The sequence below is a fragment of the Pinus tabuliformis genome, chromosome 3_2, assembly GCF_031772625.1.
Source record: "Pinus tabuliformis cultivar Carrire ecotype Pingquan chromosome 3_2, CPIR1, whole genome shotgun sequence".
Taxonomy (NCBI): Eukaryota; Viridiplantae; Streptophyta; class Pinopsida; order Pinales; family Pinaceae; genus Pinus; species Pinus tabuliformis.
The window spans coordinates 717,230,346-717,248,083 of NC_142302.1; the positions used below are offsets into that span (position 1 = coordinate 717,230,346).

General features: G+C 41.4%; 1 protein-coding gene across 3 annotated transcripts in view; it reads left to right on the top strand.

Moving 5' to 3' along the window:
- The window catches only part of LOC149182644 (putative serine/threonine-protein kinase SIS8), a 421,365-nt gene that overhangs the window by 60,504 nt on the left and 343,123 nt on the right, over positions 1-17,738 (top strand). For all 3 annotated transcript variants that reach the window (XM_089416917.1, XM_089416916.1, XM_089416915.1), the window contains one exon: positions 8,502-8,705. In XM_089416917.1, coding sequence (XP_089273043.1) covers positions 8,502-8,705 — 204 coding nt within the window. The remainder of the gene's footprint in view (positions 1-8,501; positions 8,706-17,738) is intronic.

The window sequence follows — 17,738 nt, forward strand, 5'->3', positions numbered from 1 at the left end:
TGATTATCACACATGATCATGGTCGCCTCCATATTTCTTCTGAATAGGTTTACCAATAGTTTTCTAAGCCATATGGCTTCACAAGAACCTGTGCTTGCTGCCATATATTCTGCCTCAGATGAGCTCAGAGCCACAAACTTTTGTTTCCTATTGCACCAGGAGGTCATTCCTGATCCAATGTTGAAATAGTACCCAGAGATACTTTTCCGATCCATTGAACTTTCTGCCCAATCTGCATCAGTAAATCCTCTCAACCTGATATCCTTCCCCTTGGTGTATAAGAGCCCATAATCAACTGTTCCTTGTAAATACATAAGAACGTGTTTGGCTGCTGCCCAGTGTGCCATCTTTGGTTCCACCATGAATTGACTGAGGGTGTTGACAGCGTAGCAAATATCTGGCCTGGTATTGACCAGATACATCAGGGACCCTATGAGCTGTCGGTATAGGGTGGGATCGACATCCTTGTCTTCTGATGCATCAATCTTCTTCCAGTTGGTGATCATTGGCGTAGCCATAGGTCTACAGTCTCCCATCCCGAACCTTTTTAGGATTTCTGTAGCATACCTCCCTTGCCCAAGAAAGATTTCTCCTTTTTGTTGCCAAACTTCTAATCCCAGGAAGTAGTGCATTCGTCCCAGATCCTTCATATCGAACTCCGTGGCTAGATTCTTCTTGCAGTTCTCAATGAGTCTGGATGATCCTATGAGGAAGAGATCATCCACATATAATAGTAAGATAAGTGGCTCGTTCTCAACGACTAGATAATAGAGGTTCAAATCTGCGTCACTCTTGACAAACCCCATGTTTTGCAGGTAACCATCTATTCGACCATACCACGCTCTTGGTGCCTGCTTCAACCCATACAAGTCTTTCTTCAGTTTGCATACATGAGACTTCTTCTCATGAGTATCAAAGCCCTCTGGTTGTTCAATGTATACCTCTTCTTCTATTACCCCGTTTAGAAATTCCGTCTTGACTTCCATTTGATGGGTCTCCCATTCCATCTGGGCTGCAAGAGATATCACGGTCCTAATAGATGTATACTTGGCTACCGGGGCGAAGGTTTCTTCATAGTCAATCCCTTCCTTTTGAGCATACCCCTTAGCCACAAAGCTGGCCTTGATTTTTCAACACTGCCGTCCGCAACATATTTGATTTTGTAGATCCATCTTGAACCTACCATAGATCTGTCTTGAGGCCTTGACACCACCTCCCAGACATTGTTCACCATTATGGAGTTATACTCCTCCACCATCGCAACTAGCTAGACCTGATGCTGAGTGGCCTCCTTGAAACTGGCAGGTTCCCCATCCTGAGCTACTAACGCCTGATACCTGTTTGGCTGTTTTCGCTCCCTCTTACTATGCTTTGGCTCTTCGATGAAGTTCTCTGCATCATGTAGAATCTGACGAAGTTCTCTGCTGGTTCTTGTTCTGCCAGCAGGTGCTTCTCTTCGCTCCTCCTCCTCATCCTGAGAATCTTCTTGACCTGAGAAAGAATTCTTCACTTCCGTTGGTTGGAGAGGCATGACCAACGGATCCTCTTTCAACTGCTCCTCGGAAGGCATTTCACGAGATCTTGTGAAAGCTTTGTCCTCCATGAACTTTACATCTCGTCGTACTACTACCTTCCTATTCCCTGGAAGATAGATTTTGTATGCCTTAGCGTTCTCGCTATATCCCACAAGATACCCCTTTTCTGCAGTCTGATCCCGCTTCTTCCTCTTTTCTTCAGGTATGCGGCAATATGCTAAACTCCCAAATATCCTGAAATTATTGATTTCAGGCGTCTTCCCAGTGAAGACTTTGTCTGGAGTAATCTTGCCCAATGCTCGATGAGGAGTCCTATTCTAAACGTAGACAGCTGCGTTGCATGCTTCTGCCCACAGGAATTTTGGCATATCTTGATCATACAGTATGGCCCTAGCTGCTTCTACAATAGTCCTGTTTTTCCTTTCTGCCACCCCATTCTGCTCCAGATTGTAGGGAGCTATCCACTCTCTTCTGATGTCCTCCTTAGGGCAAAAATCAGTGAAGTCCTTAGAGACATACTCTCTAGCATTATCTGAGCGCAAGACTTTTATTTTCTTACCAGTCAGATTCTCCACTAGAGCCTTTCACTCCTCCTTGAATCGACATAAAACCTCATTCTTGGTTTTCAGAAAATAGATCCAAGTTTTCCTCGAGTTATCATCAATAAAGGTAAGGAAATACTCGACACTGCTGAGAGCTTTGACGAACATAGGTCCACAGATATCTGAGTGTATTAATCCTAGTACACTCTTGGCCCTGTGTTTTCTCCTAGGAAATGCCGCCTTCGCATACTTTCCTAGAGCGCATCCCCTGCATACATCATCTTGTTCTGTACTCAGATCCGAAACTCTTGTTACAGTGCTCTTGAGAATTCTCAGAGCTCCATGGTGCAAGTGACCCATCCTTCTGTGCCGTATTTCGTTCAAGTCCTTGTCCCCATGACTGCCTATTAGTGCCATTAGAGATTCTAGTTGTAATCTATACAACCGATTACTTTTGATCACGATCTGCACTTTCTTTTTCCAGCTCAGGTGTTTGACTTATACCTTTTCCTTGATGAAGTAGACGTCATAGCCCTTGCCTTGTAGTTGTGACACGGAAAGTAAGTTCATCCCCAATCCTGGTACATGCAACACATTTGTGGCACGGAACCGCTCTCTTGATTCTGTCTGAAAAACTATGGTACCCTTTCCTACTGGAGTACACTTTGCCTTGTTCCCCATGGTGATCTGAAAGTTCATATTCTTTTCTCGATATTCTGAGAAACACTTCCTGATTCCTGTCATATGCCACGAGGCTCCACTGTCTATATACCATACCTCTAATGATGCAACACTAGTCATGCATGCCACTTCTTCTTTCAATCTAGAAGCCAACATAGAGAAATCGAAATCTCTTTCTCTTGTGCAATCTTCTGAAAATCTAAGTGAGTCCCCTGAGGTGGATGCCTCTGCATCGTGGTCTTGACCCATAATTGACTTTTCCTTTCTGTCTCTGATTACTTCCTCTGATACCATGTGAAAATTCAATCACTGCAGCAACTGATTTATTTTTCCTACTTATTTCACCATAAGTTATTCATGAAATTACTTCAACAAACATTAAAATAAATAATGCTGCAGATATCACACTGTAATACAAAAACAATCATATGCACACATTGACACAATTATTTTGGACTAATGTCCCCGGAAAAACCCAATGTGGAAAAACCGGTGCAACAAGGGAGGATTTTATTATTCAACAATTTTCTAGTACAACAGGGTGCCAAACTGGCTTACCCACAGATAGACAAATTTTCCAGCACTTTTCCTGAACCCAGCGTAGGCCCTACTGACTTTTGCGTTAGCCTGAAACCCTTTGTGTTAGCCTAAAACACTCCGCATCACTCCTGTAGGTTCTGCGTGGATGACGCAGGCCTTGTTGGCTCTGCGCAACCTCTGCTGCCTCTGTGTGGCTTCCTCTAGCCCTGCGTCTGCCTCTTCTGCCTCTGTGCTGATTTCCCATCTCTCTGTTCCGTACTTGCGGCCTCCTGACTGCTCTCCAGACCACTGGTTCAGTTTCTCAGCAAACCCTGCTCTAGAAATTGAAATGACTGGTCTCCCTCAGTGTATTCTCCAAGTGACCATCAAGTCGCCTCTTATACTTTTTTTGTTGACAAATCAACGACCGAGATTAAGTCCCTAATCAACAACTAAGATTAGATTTGGCTTGATCCATGTCTTTTGGACCATTCTAACATAGTTTCATTTAATACACATTAATATTTTATTTTCTCTAAGTTTAGACTTAGGGACTTTATTAAAAATATTAATTATTTTGATATCTCCTAAACTGTTTAGAATTTGCCCAAACCCTTTATGGGCATTGGAGATCTCATGTGCCCCAACCTCTCCACCAAATTTCATGGCTAGAGCACATCTGATGCTACCCCAAATCAACAGTCATGGCAATATGAAGATTTGTGTATCTTCCATGTATTGATGAGCAGAAAAGTTTGTAAGCGCATATAATCTTCAAAATATTTTGTAGAATTTATGATGGTTTTGAATGTGGTGCTAAGCTAACTTAAACTCTAGATTTTTACAGATGGACTATTGAGCAGAAGTACAGGAAGTTGCTATTGATGCTGACAACCTTGTATTGCAGATCGATAGAGTCAGTAGATCATTTTGATGTTATTTTTGTATTGATAATGAGCACAGGTGGATCCAGTTTGAAAATTGTGAAACGTGGTCCGTCAGCTGATTAGGGTGGCAAGGTGGTCAGGTCTCATAGATGTGGATGCCATGGCTCTCAACACATCCCCTACATGTGTCAATGTAGCCCCCTGGAGGATTAGGATCCTGTATAGGGAGACCAAACCCAAGATGGAGACCATCTGCAATCTTGCATCAGACCTAATGCGTCCCTTAGCCTTCCAATACAACAAGTCATTAGAGAAATCGAGTAAATGAGCTTACCAACTATGGACCACATGCGGGGACTTCATAATGGTCTGCCCTTCAATAATGGGCTTCAGGATGTGCCAATGTCTCCTAAACTCTAAATGGGGTTAACCAAGTTTCCTATTAGGTGGTTTCTACTTTTAAAGGGGATAATATGTTCAAGGTACATCTTTTTAAAGGTGGTGACATGTGACAGATAAGTGAATGAAGTAAGGGATGAGAAGGGGCATCCCTGGGCCACATGCTGGGATACAAGGGTGGCTAATAAAAGGGAAGCCCGCACTTGAGTTTATAATGTCTAGGAGGGAGCAATTGTGGTACATGAGGTGCCCTGACTTTGATTTTTCCACCCTTCTTTATACGCCTTTTGCCTTTTTATGATTTTCTTTTATTGATTTCTTGGGCTCAAGGGGTAAGAGCATGATGCATAAGATATAGCAGTGAATACACCATTTTAAGGTAGGGTGGTTCATTGCTCACCAGGGGTTGGGGCAATCATGGATTCCTATATGATGAAGGAAATCCGGCACAACCCGCCTTCAGAAAACTCGACTTCTAGACTTCTGCATCGGCCTCTGCACTGCTCTGCGTAGTCTTTATATCGTCAAGCCTCTAACCAGTCTATGATGATGTCGTTTTGCCTGCCTCTGCTGAGGAAATCGTATGTCTGACAATCTGGAACCTTTGCGCGACCTCTGGCGCAGAGAACGAATTTCTCTTCAGCAAATCGAACTGCCAATCTGAAGCAATTGCACAGTCCTCTACATTGCCTCACTAGGAATAACTCGGTTCTCTTGCTGTTGCCTCTTCGGATTTGGAGAATCTCCTCTAGACTCATTGCCCCTGATCCTCACTCATTGCTTCGATCTTTGGCTCTTTGGCAATTGACTGCTGCTACTCTGGAAATCGATTTGCCAAGGAAATCGAATTTCTGGTGATCTCAAGTGTGTTCTCCAAGTGCCCATCGACGTGCTCTTATAATCCACTGTTGGAGCACCAACGACATCTAGTGTGAGTTTCTAGATGATTCTCGCCTTGACTTAATTAATACTGATTAATTAACCAATTTTTCTAAGTTTAGATTTAGGTAACATTAAAAAAACTGGTTAATAATCTAATTAAGTTACTTCTAGGTGGAATTTCCAAAAACGATTACTGGGTCTTGGAGATCTCATGTATTCTAGCCTCTCCACCAAATTTCATGGCTAGAACATATCTGATGTTACAAAAACTAACACGCAATTGATTTTTCTTCAAAACTTGGGATCAGGTACCATCCTATGAAGACAAGTATGGAGCGCTCCCATCACCTCGCCATCAAAATCAAAGTTGCATTTGCAAGAAAATGTAGAGTTGAGGAAAAGTGCTGTTGCATGAATGGGTCAATGAAGCATCCCTACCCACTGACTATCAATCACATCCCATAACATCATCTGTTTATTAAACCAAACGGAACCCTTGTCCGCATAATAAGCTCAAATAGCCTCTTTGGCCCTATCTATGGCCTCATACAAATAAGCCATTGCAAGTTTATTGCTATCTTCCAATTTTAGAAGTTTTACTACAAGTTCAGTAATTGAGCACACTTCTTCTACTCCTTGTCCAATGGACTTAGTGTACACCAATTTAGCAATGACTCTCCCATCATCTCTCTTGCTGTATCTACAATCTCGTCACTCATCACAAACAAAAATTTGCTTCAACTCAAACTGACATTGAAGCAAAGACTGAAGGGTAATGAAGTTGGTGGCAAAACATGTGATTGCAGGATGCTGCGACTCCTTGTTTTTACAAGAGGGATATCTACAAAGGCTAATGAATGCTAGATCAAGTCCTAACATGTATATTGGTTGGAAAATTATGCTATAACAATTATATAACAATATCTCATCAAAGAAGTCTAGCGCAAAATACCATAGGAAGGGTTTAAAAATCTTATTTATGAGGCTTTAAAAATTGAAAGGAACATTGTAAAAACTAAAGGACATCACTAAAACCTCATAATGACCTCAGTTTATCAAGAATGCTATCTGAGGGATGTTTTCCTGTTTCATCTTCATTTAATGGTATCTTGAACAATGATCAAGCTTAGTTAAAACTGGGCTCCATGAAGGTCATCTAAGGGGTCATCAATAACCAGAAAAAGAAGTTTTTCATTGATCCTCAAATTATCGAGAGACCTAAAATCAAGACTCATCCACCAAACTCCTTCCTTATTTAACACCATGACTATTGGAGATGAGTAAGGGCTTGTACTAGGATCAGGATGTATGACCCTCCCCAAATATTTCCTATATGATATTTTCTATTTCATTCTTTTGTGTAAAAGGATTTCAATAAAGACATACATTTGGTAGTTGACTTCTTGTAATTAGAGAAATTACATGGTCATTCTCTTGACAAGAAGGGGTAAAATATTTGGTGGCTCAAAGACTTGATGAAGGTTTTTAAGGACTAGCAACAAGTCTAGTTGGATTTCTTGTGTTGAACTTTCCATAACTTCTATGGCATTGAATTAGGAAATAATGCCAAAGTGGCCTTTTTTTAGTAGCTTCTTCATAAAATGACAATTGATTATTTCAGGTAGGAATTCATGAATCCAACTAAAGGTGTGTACATTACCCTCTTTAGTGAAACTCATTTATTTCCTTGAAATCCATGGTCATTACTCCCAAAGTGCATAACCTTTCCCCCACCAATACTAGTATATCGCTACCATGGATATCGATAGAAAATAAATGGATTTTAAGGTAATAATTGTTGATAGAGAATTTGAAATTTTCACATCTTCCCCCACATTTCATCATACCTCCATTGGTGATTATAATTTAGAATTTGTGCACTAAGTGGACATAACAATGGGTATCTTATGCCCCTCACTTGTGAAACAAATTGTTAATACTGCAACTGTCAGTTAGGACTATGACTTGTTGGTGCTTGATGTAGCATGTAAGTTTCAAGGTTTGTAGAGTTGAAATGCCTAATAATGGATGCAGAAAGATTAGGAGTTATTCCTAATGGAATTATGGTCTGATAACTTCTTAAGTAGTAGGGTTGGTGTCTCCAGCTTGTAACTTTGATGTGTCTTCAGTACTTGTGTTTTTTGTCAAGTTCGAAATGGTCATATAATTTGGAAATGTGCCCAGAAGATTAGGTCAAACAGCAGCCAGAAAACTCGGTCAAACAAACTGGCCAAACTTCTTGGTCAAACTTTGATCTTCTTCTCTCTCCTTCGCACGTTTGAACAAAAAGACAGAAGATTTGTTTTGATCCAAATTTATGCCAAATGAAGGATGTTGAATGTGTATATATAGTGGTGGTCAAAGGAGGTGGGTTTTGACCAAGGGTCACACCCATTCGCATGGGGAGGCCAACCTGTCATTTTGGGGCCTACATGTGCTCCAAAAATTATAATATTTTCTTTCAAGGGCCGACATATGTAGCTGGGGAATACCGACCGCATCCACCAAAAATCAACAGATTCTAGGCTACTTTGTTTAATGAGGAAATCTGGAAACCATGCAGAATAACCTGTCTGCATTTGGGTTGCTAGTTTTCTTGTCTGGAGGGCTCCCCTAGAGAATTCAATTAAGTCAGTGGTGATGGTTCGGAGTCCATGGTTCAGACCCTACAACCACTTTTAATATCTTGGTAATGGTTCAAATTAATCAGTGACATGCTTTTATGTGAAGTCAATGGTATACATGAGCCTTGATTTGAGTGTAATGCATTAGTTCTGTACAATGAAAAGAGATTTGAACAATCTAAAGAGCTTGTCATACTTATTTATTGGAAACAAATTGCATACTTGATATTCTATTGGTTAAAAACTGTATTTGTTTATTAAACTGACAGCTCAAAATATTGCAATTATAAATTAGTAGATCGCATATTTAGTGTTTAGATAGAAACTTGATATATATTTAGGAAGGTGAATTTTAACGTTAGATTATATTCTTATTTGCTAAACTAAACTGTTAAGAGCTTCATAATCTATAGACTTGAATTGATTCTGCAGAGTAAAATCTTGAAGGAAAGATTTGATTCCATTCCAACTCCAGAGGAGTTACGTGCAATGGGGCCAGAAGCTATGAGAGCTGATGCTATTCTTGTAGATTCAGAGAAGGATATTAAACTTGCAAAGTTGAAGGAATTTACTGTAGCAGCAGTGAAAGGCCTGAGTTCAAATCTAGCCGTGGTAATAAGGAAGATTGCTGAAGTGGTGAGTCATTCAGAACTTCTGCAATATTTATTTGCAAATGATTATATTATATTTTGAGCCCATATGTACTCATCCCGAGTACACTTTGTCCCTGTTATCTTCAAGTTTGCACTTTTGCTTCCAGTTATTCTGTCATTTGAAGTTTCATGAGTTTCACTCAAGATTTTCAACTTAGATTTAAGCAATCGAAGTTATCAAACATTTCCGTTCCAGGAAAATTATGCGTTGAAACAAAAAACAGTTAAATCCATGCCCGACGACTATATCGTTGCAAAAATTCAACTACAATGCTAGCAATTTAAGTAGTCTTGACTCTTAACTCCGATATGTTCCATTTCTGTTCCCATTACTGTCACTCAAATCAGAACTCCCTGGAAAGTCCAATTGGTGTTTCTAGGCCATCTCTGGCTTTGCATGTGTTTTTTAACTGTTGGCAATGGCAAAGCCGCTTATGTTACTAGACTTAAATGTAATCTAACCTAATATAACCCAATACCAACCCTATGCTAAGTTAAAATCAAACAATGTTTTCCTCCTTTTGTCCTCCCTTATGGGGTTTCCTTCTTGAGTTATCTCCATCCCTGCTACATGTTACAGTGTTTTGTTCGGCTCTAAGTTACATGAAACAACGAAACGTCTAGAAGTTTTTGAAATGGGTACGGCCCAAAACGCAACTCCTGGAAAATGGGAACGTCGACTGAAACGTCATATATATATTTTTTTTATATAAATGGGTTAATAACACATTATCTTGCAAGAAAAGAAAGAATGAGACACATAAATGACATTTTAGAAGAAAAACCAAGTCTATATTAACTCACACAGATGATTACATGATGCAAAAATTCAAAATTAGCCTTTGTAGAATAGGCATTCAAAATTTTAAGTGTCTTAACTAAATAGGGGTTACATGTTGGCCTACAGGTGGCCACTCTAGCATATGCAACCAAAACACATACAACCCAATGCTAACGATGGCGTTGAACACTTCCTTTGTCTTCTTTCCCCTTGCAGATTGAGAGGAGCTGAAACTTTCATTTTCCTTAGGGTCATGAAGCTGGTGGACTGATTCTTCTTCCTTTAGAACTGCTTGAAATGAATATTCTAGTTCTCTGATTGGTAAAGGCCATTGAAGGATTTTCCACTTGCTGAGAAACAAACAAATTGCGAAATTTATTGCATTCCATTTTCTGAGCACCCAATCTCCGCTTTTGAAGCAACAAGATACTCATAACATTGGTGTTATGGGTGGTATATGCTGGAAAATTCAAAGTGACAACTATCAATTCCAATTTTCCTAAACCTTAATATTTGCTTGTGAACTTTGTTAATCTTCTTATGTTCTTTAGTTTGATCTTTTCATCAAACAAATATCAAGAACTAAACAATAATAATAGAGGGCATAGGAATTAGGCTCTCAGCCAAGGCAAAACCCCTCTGAGGGGAAATCCCGGAAAACTCTTCTCTTCTTATAGAATCAGCTTCAAATGAGACACAAAGACCCAAGTCCTAGACCAAGTCCTCTTCCAAGTACCAAGTCAGCGCTTCCAACAAGTCCTTTCTTGATCTTGCTCTATTCAACTTTAAAAATGAAACTTCGACCTACTAGCTTCAATACCACAACTCTTCTGCAACTTCGATCCTGCAGTGGTTGCACAAAAACCCTAAGACAACTCTTCCAACAATCCTCCTTTGAGAAAAACAAGCCTTCCCAAGGTCAACGAGGTCCAAATAGAATACTCACTCTTCCTGCAACATAATGCTACACCTGCAACTTGAATCTGCAATTTCGACCCTTCTAGGAAGTTGCAGAAACCCTAGATTTCACACGTGTGAGAGAGATGGAGCCTAAAAACAAAAATTTCGCTTCCTCCTTGGATTCTCTTGCCTTCTAGACCTTCGCTCTTCCTTCTTCCAACTTCCTAGCTACAGATTGAATTCTTCCTTTAGAGATCAAACTTCTTGGTGAGTGAGTACCAAATGAGGTTGAATTGCTCGTTTATATAACCTGTCCAAGGGGTCGAATTCCCTCTTTTAGGCCGACTTGTACTTTTGGAGTTTCTAGGACTTTCTAGACTCAAAATAAATTCTTTTTCCAATTACATTTTGCCCGGAAGGGTCTTATAAACATGATGTTGACTCCTTTGACTCATGACAATAAATCTTAAGACCTAACAAACCCTAGAAGTATGAAGAACATGCTTTTACCTAGAAGACCATCTTTAAGAAGCATGAAACCCATGCTTTAATAATAATAACTTTTTTTCTTCTTCTATTGTTTGTTACATAGGATACAATTTGAAACGGGTACAACAACAATTATGAAGACCGCAACTAGTTACATTTTCAATAGTATAAGCCCACTCTAGATCCAAAAATTTGGAAGAAATTACTAACAAAGAAATGCTGCTAGCCTATGTATTCTCCGCATGTCGATGGAGAACTTGTTGAATTTCTCTATTATCTCCACTGTCCATTTCTCTATTAACCTTATAACCAACAATATTAATGAACCTGAGAACAATTCCAGAAAAGTCCAAAGGACCAAAGTATGGGATCCACAGGCCAAAGATAAAAAAAAAAAGGAAACGGCCTGGGACATTATAAGCCAACCTGGGTTAATCACAAAACTTCTTTATATGAAAGATCTTGTAGGCACCAACCTCAGTTACATCAATCCCTTTTGCTACTTTGTAGGCACCAAGCTAGATGAGACACCAATCCCCTCTGATGATTTATAGGCACCAAACCACAGGAGACACCACCCTCCTTTGTGTGAATATTTGTAGGCACCAACTTATTGTTGATTTGGGGTAGCATCGAATGTGCTCTAGCCACGAAATTTGGTGGAGCGGTTGAGGCACGTGAGATCTCCAATATCCAGAAAGGGTTTGGGCAGATTCTAAACAGATTAGGAGATATTAAAATAATTAATATTTTTAATGGAGTCCCTAAATCTAAACTTAAGGAAAATAAAATATTAATGTTTATTAATATGCATCTGTATTAGAGTAGCCCAAAAGACATGGATCAAGCCAGATCTAATTTTAGCCGTTGATTAGGAACTTAATCTCCACTGTTGATATGTCAACAGGAAAAGTATAAGAGGAGGCTTGAGGGTCACTTGGAGGATACACCAGATGATCAGTCATTCTATTCTCTAGAGCGGGGTTTGCTAAGAGATGTAGAATCAGTGATCGGGAGAGCAGCTGAGGGGCATTGAGTACAGAGAAACAGAGAAGGCAGAGGCTGTGTCGGGAGAGTAGCGCAACAGCCAAGGAGGGTGACGCAGAGCCAACAAGGGCTCACGCAGGGCCACACAGAGGCAGCCAAGTGCTGCGCAGAGCACCAGAGGGGCCAGCGCATCTGACGTAGGGGCTCCTAGAGCTGACGCAGGGCCTCCGGGGGTTGACGCAGGCCTAGAAAGGCTGACATAGGGCCAACGTGAGACAGAGGGGCTAACACAGTCCAGATTGGGCTGACGCTGGGGTTGCAGGAGAAGTTTTGTGCCGAGGAGTTGCCAGAAGGGTTTTCCGAGGTTTCAGCTAGGAGATTTCTCTCAAACTGTGAGGTATAGCTGCTAAGGAAATTCTTTGTTGGGTAGGCCAGTTTCGGCACCCAGATTGTACTCTGATATTGCTTAATAAGAAAACCCTCAAATAGCTGCACTGGTTTTCCCGCATTGGGTTTTTCCGGGGATATTGGTCCAAAAAAATGGTGTCATGTGGTGTGTTTGTTCTTGTTTCTTTTAGTCGCTGATCTGTAATATGTTGAGCATACACTGGTGTTTATTTTCAGTATTTATTTTGTAAATAACTTGTTAAAGAAAAATAACAAGTAGGTAGGAATAAATCAGAAAAAGTGCATGAAGGGTTTCTAAACTAAGTAAATTTAGAAACTTCAACATGGTATTAGAGCATGATTGCAGATCACAAGAGGACTAAAAGACATCAGCCGAGCGGAGCAATAACAATAGAAAACAATTGTCCCGAGGTGACAGAAGTTGTTTCTAGCAGCGCAGAAGCCAAGGAAGTGTGACGCAGAGCCAGCCAGAGCCACGCAGAAGAAGCCGGGAACTGCGCAGAGCCTCAGAGAGGCCAGCGTTGCTGATGCAGAGGGCCAGAGGGCTGACGCAGACCCATCCAGGGTGACGCAAAGCCAACGTGGGGCAGAAAGGGGTTGACGCTGTTCATAGAGAGGCAGTTGCTAGGGTCTAGAAGGCTGCAGGAATATTGCAGTGTGGAGCTGGTGAGGTACTATAGTCAGAACAATACCTGATAGAGCAGGGCCAGAGGAGTTTTTACCGAGGGTTTCTAGCCGAGGAATCTAGATTAGCAGTGCAGTTGCACAAGACGATCAGAGTAGGGGACATCTTGACAAGCGACAGATTGATTTCCAGTAGGGAAATCAGGACTCAGAAGGGGTCCAGAAGAGAACTTCTAGACGGGAAGTAGAGACTTAGAGGAGTCGAATCGAGAACTTCTAGGAGGGAAGTAGAGGAGCGTCATGGCACTACACGGGGTAAGAGACCAGGATAGATTGGACGGAGCATCGAAATTCGTAGTCTGGAAGGCCATAATCTTATCAGTGCTTGACAGGAATCGTGTCAAGAACTTCGCCTTGAAGGTTATAGCTGTCCCAGTCAACCCCAATGAAAATGAAAGGTACGAAGAGGCGATGGTGAGGGCCAAGTGCATTATCCTTGACGGGGTCTAAGATCATGTGGTACCACATATAGCCGAGAAGGAAACAACATTTGAGATGTGGGAGGCTCTCAAGAAGCTGTACCAACATACTTCTGTGCAGAGAAGAATGTTGCTCGAGAACCAGATGAGGTCGTATTAGATGAAGAAGGGTCAATCGATTGACACCTTCCTCGGAGGATTGAATGAGATCCGAGACTAGTTGACTGCTATAGGAGCGACACTGGATCAGGATCTTATGGTGAGGACAACCCTGAATGTTGTCTCAAAAGATTGGGAAGTATTTGTCCAGAGTATCCTGGGCAGAGGGACTCTCCCACCTTGGGACGAGATGTGGGCAACTCTTCGCCAGGAAGAGATCAGATGACAGTCGAAGACAGGTAGCAGCAGCAAAGGGATCAAGGTCAAGTAGGAGGAGGAGGATGTGGCCCTAGCATTTGAGGGAAAGCAGGAAAAGCAGAAGAAGAAAGATCTCTCCAAGATCAAGTGCTTCCACTATGGGGAGCTGGGTCATTATGCGACCCAGTGTCCAAGGAAAAAGAGTAAGGGAGAGTCTTCCGAGACTAAGGCAATGCCAACACGGGCAGAGAAGGAAGTTTTGACAGACGATGACTGTGCCATGAGTGCACATGCACCACTTGAGAGGAAGTGGGGAGACATCGAGCTGTAATCAGGTGGACTATAGGCGATGAGGTGTAGGATCCTCGAGGTACCTAGCCTCTTGGATTAGACCTTGCTACGGGAGCCCTGTCGAGGAGTAGCACGACTAGCTGAGTGGGTAGAGACGAATATGGATGGAGCAGCAGAGAGAGCTACAGTGCAGGAGTCCCGAGACAGTGTGAGGCTAACAGACAGCAGCAGTGCGAGAGGCACAGGAGTGTTGCACCAGTGCAGGAAGGCACAGAGAGGTGTGCAATGGGGTGAGATGCAAGAGAGATGTTATAGCAGCATAGAGGTCAGAGAGGGAGCACTTGTCAGCGGTAGAGGGAGCTTCAAAATCAGTGGGTGTCTCTAGCCCAACAGGGAGGTCAATTGGGAGATTAGTTACTTCTCAGTAATTGAGTTGCAGTGTAGCAGTGGGCCACACGATGCAACATGATGAGAGGAGGTGCAGTGCGGATGTAGTGTTGGGAGAAAGGATCAGCAGCAGCATGGATGCAGAGGGAGTTGTTGTACAGATGCAACACTGGCAGTGGCAGAACAAGGGCAGCAGTACAGGAGGCAACAATGCAGAGGATGTTGGGTAGGAAGGCCTAGCATCAGCATAGGTACTGATGTCGGATGATCAGAGTAGTACTCAGTGAGGAGTATTGATAGAGCACAGTCCTCACTAAGACGGAGTGTTGATTTCGGGTAGCATCGGATGTGCTCTAGCCACAAAATTTGGTGGAGCAGTTGAGGCACATGAGATCTCCAATACCCAGAAAGGGTTTGGGCAGATTCTAAACAGATTAGGAGATATTAAAATAATTAATATTTTTAATGGAGTCCCTATGTATAAACTTAGGGAAAATAAAATATTAATGTGTATTAATATGAATCTGTGTTAGAGTGGCCCAAAAGTATAAGAAAATTATAAGAGGAGGCTGGAGGGTCACTTGGAGGATACACCAGATGATCAATCTTTCTATTCTCTAGAGCGGGGTTTGCTAAGAGAGGTAGAATCAGTGATTGGGAGAGCAGCTGAGGGGCATTAAGTACAGAGAAACAGAGAAGATAGAGATTGTGCTGGGAGAGCAGCGCAACAGCCAAGGAGGGTGACACAGAGCCAGCAAGGGCTCACGCAGGGCCACGCAGAGGCAGTCAAGTGCTGCGCAGAGCACCAGAAGGGCCAACGCAGTTGATGCAGAGGCTCCTAGAGCTAACACAGGGCGTCCTGGGGCTGACGCAGGGCCAGCATGAGACAGAGAGGGGCCGACACAGTCCAGATTGGGTAGACGCTGGGGTTGCAAGAGAAGTTTTATGTTGAGGAGCTGCCGGAAGGGTTTTTTGGGGTTTCAGCCAGGAGATTTCTCTCAAACTGTGAGGTATAGCTGCTAAGAAAATTCTCTGTTGGGTAGGCCAGTTTCGGCACCCAAATTGTACTCTGATATTGCTTAATAAGAAAATCCTCAGATAGCTGCACCGACTTTCCTGCATTGGGTTTTTCCGGGGACATTGGCCCAAAAACAATGGTGTCATGTGGTGTGTTTGTTCTCGTTTCTTTTAGTTGCTGTTGTAATATGTTGAGCATGCACTGGTGTTTATTTTCAGTATTTACTTTGTAAATAACTTGTTAAAGAAAAATAACAAATAGGTAGGAATAAATCAGAAAAAGTGCATGAAGGGTTTCTAAACTAAGTAAATTTAAAAACTTCAACACCTACTTGCTTGCTTCTTCACAATGTATGTTAGTTGCTTTTTCTTTCATGAAGTTTGCTTACTGCTTTTGTCTTCGCTATCTTTGTTAGTTGCTTTTTGCCTTCTCTAGGTCTACCTGCTGCTTCTTCCTTTACCATGTCTACTTATCCCTAAACCTGTTACTTTTGGCTTCTTCTCAAGAACGAATTTGCATAGCATGCCACGTATCCAATTTTGCAAATCTAGTTCTGACATTTCTACCACAGGTACCTAGAGATATCTTCTCTGTCTCATCCAAATTTCACAATTCAAAACATCTCAGAAAGAAAGTTATAGCAAAAATGTCAAGCTAAATGTTTGAAGCATGTTTCATGAGCATTCAAGAACACTAACTTTCTCAAATCATAACTTTGAAAGTGCAGCAAACCAGGGTCTGAATTTCTGCCACAGGTAACTTGAGATCTCTCCCCTGTCTCCTCCAAATTTCATGTTCTTAAACATCATAGCAAGAAAGGTATAACGAAAATACCAAGTTGACTTGTTTGAAGAAAATTTCAGGAGCATTCAAGAAGTGTTATGTTTTATTGTATGTTCTATGCTGGCAACATTTACTTCAATGTCTTATTAGCCCAATGACAATTTCACTTTAGATTCCAATAACAGTCACAATTACCTTCAGTAGCAGTCACTTAACATTTACTTATTGACAGTAATTGTAGATAGAACATCATTAACAATATGCACAAGAAGACAAGCCAAGACAATGAAGACAAAGATTTAGGATAATTCCAGGCAAAACCCCACAAGGGGGAAAACCCAACCAATCCTTCTTATTGATAAATGTCAAATGTTCAACAGAGAGAAAAAATCTAATTTAGTACAATGATGATAAACAAGAAGCCCAAAATTGATCAACAATAATCTTGTTCCAAGTCTAGAATTTCGGAAGTAGATATCAACAGTCAACATGCCCTAGCCAGTCAAGTCAATGGTTGTCAAATACTCGTCAAACTATTGAAGAATTAGGGCAAGTTTGATTAATGTGATTCTTCTTGTCTTGATAACTATTTGTGAGGCATTGTCATTTTCTTGTTAGCACAATCTTCTTCTTTACATTATTAGAATGTGTGTTTCATATTTCATCAAATAGCTACCAAAAGAAAAGAGACAAGAACACAATAAGTTGGCATTCTGCCAGGGCCAAAACCTCTCCCTCTTAGAGAGGAAAACCCACACATAATTCTTCTTATAGAGATTCTAATTGATGAACACCAAGACCATGACCCTTGACTTACTATGCCATTCCAAGACCAAGACACCAATCCTCTCTTTTGTCACTGTTGAGTTCTTCATCATTACTGCTGCTTCACTGAGGAAATCATTGTTGCACACCATTGCTGCCCCTTCGCTGATATCCTTGCTGCTTCTTTCCTGAGACTGAGATCATGATTGAGTTCAGTATGCTAAGAAAGCATTACTGTGTGATCATCGAGCTTCTTCTTGTCACAGTGAGATCATTGTAATCCTTCTTGTCAAGACAATGACTCCATTCAGTATGCCGAGACAGTGATATCATTACTATGAGATCATTTTACCATGATCATGTTGAGGCTGTGTGTACTACTATGTAATCTGAGATCATCTTCATTATCGAAATCATGACTGTCTTCATCCTGTGCTAAGACTTTGTGACTGTGTTCTCCTTGCACCGAGAGCTTTATTATCATATTTAAGCTGAGACTGATATCACCGAGAAGGTTACATTGTCCACTGAGATATCCGAGACTCTGTTCTTCCTGCACCCATCCGAAGTTGCAGACTGTGCTGTCCGAAGTTTCAGAGTGATCTGAAGTTGTATTTCTTGCGGTGACCCCAGCAGGGTATTTATAGTAGTCACGTCTCCATAAATAAGCTGACATTACATTGTGAAGCATTGTGTCTATTTATTGAGCCGACATGAGTGAATCTAATTCTTTTTAGGTCGACATGA